Source organism: Diaphorina citri, unplaced genomic scaffold, assembly GCF_000475195.1.
Source record: "Diaphorina citri unplaced genomic scaffold, Diaci psyllid genome assembly version 1.1 scaffold150, whole genome shotgun sequence".
In the NCBI taxonomy this organism is placed as follows: Eukaryota; Metazoa; Arthropoda; class Insecta; order Hemiptera; family Psyllidae; genus Diaphorina; species Diaphorina citri.
The window spans coordinates 251,368-255,617 of record NW_007377587.1 but is presented as its reverse complement, the minus strand read 5'-3'; the positions used below and the strand labels follow the sequence as shown (position 1 = coordinate 255,617).

Sequence of the window (4,250 nt, the reverse complement as noted above, 5' to 3'; positions counted from 1 at the left end):
AAATTTGAGAATCTTTTGTAAATACATAGCTTTGTAAATACATAGCTAAAAATTGTAGAAAAATACATATATAAGGTTCGCTTGAAATATAAAATAGTGAGAATTTTTTTGTATGTATGTATGTTACGCTGAAATAGATCCTTCGCTGTCCTCTTTTCACGAGAAAACGGCACGACCGATTTTGATGAAATTTTTTGTGGTTAAAAAGAGTACTCCGGGTAACATAGGTTACTTAAAATTGTCACATTCCATCCTGTACTGTTATATTCCATGAATTTTTTGTGGGTGACGGGGGGCTCCGAGTTCCGTCCCATATCTGAAATTTACCATCCGAGTTCCGTCCCTGAGCTAGAAACATGTTCTTCATACAGTGTTTATTTAGTCCGGGGACTTCTGAATATTTTTTGAACGGCTAAAGATGAGAAGCTGAAATTCAGGGTAGTTGTTTTATCTTTTAAAACACCATTTTTTTGCAAATTTCGCGAATTCGCGAAAAATGGTCTCAATCCAAAATCTGACACAGGTGCATTTCAATCACTTTGTCGATTCGCCAACTTTGCGAATTTGCGAAAAATGGTCTCAATCCAAATCTGATGTCACCACATGTGATTTATGAAGGAAAAACATCCTGAAATGATATGTCACACAGGTACATTTCAGATATAGTCCAGGAAACGAAGCCCGAAAATTAAGGTTTGACGGAAAAAAATGGTGTAGTTCTGATTTTTTGCCCAAAAGGTCCGGGATGGTGTCCTGAATAAGGGGTCAAAAGTCTCAAGCCGAGACTTAACGGTTAGCGGAACTAGAAGGGCGTAAGTGTCATTTTTCGTGACTTTTTTTAGTTTTTTTTTTTTTTTTGCAAATATCTCAAAAACCGTCGGTTCTAGCGAAAAAAGTATTCCGATCGATTTTGTTGAAAATTAAATTCCCTTCTAAATTGTTACTTCCATTTTGTCCTACAACTTACCGTTGTGACACCAGAAGGGCGTAAGTCGCGAGTTTCAAGGTTTTTTGCTTCTATTTAAGAAACCGTAAATCCTAGCGCAAATCCCAAATTGTTCTGGACAAAATTTCCTACAAAAATGACTATAAGCACTTTCTCATAGGAGCAACCGTTTTCCCGGAAAATGCGTTCAATATACATGCTGTTCACTTCTCATTCTCCTATGTATTTAGCATAGGGAAAATGCATGTAAGAAGTGTAACAATGTTTTTGAGCCTCACAAGTTTCCAGTTGAAATTTATGTACAAAAAAATATGTCATCTAATGTAATGTATTTTTCTCCGAAAAATCGACTGGTGCCACTTTAAAAACTCTCCGACTGACAGTTAAGGAGTTACGGGTTCGAGAATCGGTGATTTCAAGAAATTTTGCCGTTTTTATGGTAATAATGGGCATTAAAAACTTTCTAGTGCAGCTATTGAAATAATCAAATAAATGATCTTGTGTGATTTTTCACACAAGATCATTTATTTGATCATGCAGTGCGAGTAATAATAGTACATAGGTACTAATTTTCTTTAACCACGATCGAGTAAACTACAGGCTAAAAAATTCCCGGAGGGACGGGCCCAGCTTGTTTATTTTTCGAAAATTCCAACAGATTCGAAGCAATTTGAGTGGGTCATACATTGGTGGACACCCTGTATGATGTAGGTAAATGATGGATATACTGTAGTTTAGCTAACCTTCATAAAAGGTCAGCATGAATTTAAATAAATTATTGTTTTTTCCCCCACAGAAACCCATGTCTTAAAACAAATTCCTTAACATGAAAAAGCAAAATTTCACTCAGAGGTCCTCTTTCAGATAACCATTGAAAATACATATTAACTGGCCTATGGCAGCAAGAAGTGTGTACGTCCAAAGCGGAATATCTTTGGTTCAGCCATGCTGAATCTAAAAAAAAAAATAGTGGGGAAGTGTTTCTAGTCGACTGTAGTCTAGATGCACCCTAATGCAGTCCAGTGTGAACAAATTACTCAAACTCGGAAAGGCTGACCAATGAAAATGCTGAGGCTTATCAACCTGACCTCCTACTTTTTATCTTCAACATCTGACCTCTTGTTTTCAGATGGAACATTTCATACATCATTCTTCCTTGTGCCCTGGCTTAGTTGGGTTTAACTTATTTTGTTTCACTCGTATTTTTTTTTTTTTTCTTCCTTTCTGTATTTTTATTACCCCATTGGTTTTTTTTTTTCAACATTTTCATCATGGGAACTGTAAAACTGTTTAGTTTGTGTGTTCCAACGTTCCTGTGAAGTTCTTTTTTTTTTTTCTTTCTTTTTGAGCTGGATTTTTTTTTTTCTTTCTATTTTTCACGTCTCTTAGGTAAGTAGAAAAACTATTAGATACATTTCTACCTAATCAATAACAAAATTCTGAGCGCTATTAAATTTAAAATAAATAAAATTGTAGTTATTAAAATACATATTTTTATCATAGGCAGCGGTTCTCGCCCAAAATTTTGATTAGATGAGAAATTTCGGGAGGTGAGGAGGGCTGATTTACCAAGCTTCTTTTATTTGAGAACTAGTGATAAGTTCAATGTGTAATAGGGATTATATGTAGGTAACTTGGGGTTACTTTGCACCATTGAGGGCAATTTTGCACCACCATAAGAGAGAGAGAAAAAAACAAGACTTGGACGATTATGGATGGTCAATTTTTACTTTCTTTGTATTTGTACATAATATGCCACCTGACAGGTTCCTTTGATAGAGTACTCTAGTGCGCTTCTTACATTGTACGAATTGAACCACAATGAAATTGTTTTTTTTTTTTTTTCTTTCTTTCTTTTTGGATTCTGTGAAGTTTTTAAAATTTGACGTTTTCCTTTTCTTAAATTGACAATCAAAAACTTTATTCTCGATTGGGCAGTTCCAGTAGGTACCTATACTGTAAAGGAGTTGAGTTCCATTTTTGAATACAAAATATTATTGTGACAAACGACATGTAAGGTAAATTTAGTTTTAATTTTTACTTTCTATTATTTTTATTAATTATTTTCAAAAATGGGCATATCGGCATTTCCGCAAAGGCTCGCAGAGCTACATTCAAGTGGTCGTATCTGAGGAAGCACATGGAGGAAAACATCCAAATTTCGAGGAACTTAATCAATCAAGGTCTTCTATCATCTGGCAAAAAATTAGTTTCCTACGGGTTATTTATTTATTTATTTTTTTTTTTTTTTTAGAAAGCATTGCGAGTGTTTCCCCGTGTAAATTTTAGGTAAGGAAAACAGGCCGCTCCGCCTAAGAATGGCCGTAGCTGCGTCCCTGTGCATTAAATATAAACATAATATACATCATTTATTGCTAAGAAAATTATCTACAACTTTTGTTTCGCTATATTTTTTGTCAAATGATTTCTAAAAAAGTTATTTACAAAATAAATCGAAAGAAATTTTCAAAAATGCCTTTAAATGGAAATTACGGCAAATCTGTAGGTCTTTTTGAAAAACCGCCTGCAGCGAAAATGTAGCACGTTTAGTTTAGATTTGAATAAAAAAAGACAGATCTCGGCTTCACCACAAATAAATCGTGATTTAGATTTTTACTTTCTATTATTTTTTTTTTTTTGTATCAAAATAGAGCCTACATTAAAAGTTTCAGCCATTGGTCCGTGTGTGTATATGTGTGTGTGTAAACAAAATAAGTCAAGAACGGTAAGAGCTAGACTTGAAATTTGGTATGTAGGCTACAAATGTGACAATGATGCAACACGAAACTTTTGGTTAAAATCGGTGCAGCGGTTGGCGGCATTTCGGCTCTATAGTAACTACTTTTCATTCATCAAAGTAACGGTTAGCTGTGTTTCGACCTAATTTTGACAGCTTTTTGATGGTTTTCAGCTGTACTGACTAAGAGGTTAGAAATATTCAATGTACAAAGTACCTATGTAGGTACATAAAACCGATTTTTTTTTTTTTTTCCACTCCCGAGTGGGTTGGCCTCAAAATAAATAGGATGTAGGCTAAATCACGATTTATTTATGGAAAGTCGTGTGATATTCACACCAGATTTTTTTCAACGTGATGCTGAAAGACAAAAGAAAAATTTAATTTATATAGATTTACAGTTACATAGGTACCAGACAGACTTTATATAGGTAAGTATTTACAGGGTGAACGCGAAAAAAGTTAACAAAGTACCTACATGCTTTTATAACTACTTGAAAACTTGAATGAGTCGATAGTAGCCAGGGTCGTGTCCAGGATTTTGTCGAGGGGGGGGGGGGGGCGCGG

The 4,250-nt window shown here is 34.7% G+C and overlaps 1 protein-coding gene across 1 annotated transcript in view; it reads right to left on the bottom strand.

The window, feature by feature from the left end:
- Positions 1-611: 611 nt before the first annotated feature.
- LOC103505105 (unconventional prefoldin RPB5 interactor-like protein) overlaps positions 612-4,250 on the bottom strand; it is a 16,493-nt gene continuing 12,854 nt past the window's right edge. Inside the window, exon 3 of the mRNA XM_026820483.1 lies at positions 612-628. Coding sequence (XP_026676284.1) covers positions 627-628 — 2 coding nt within the window. The 3' untranslated portion in view covers positions 612-626. The remainder of the gene's footprint in view (positions 629-4,250) is intronic.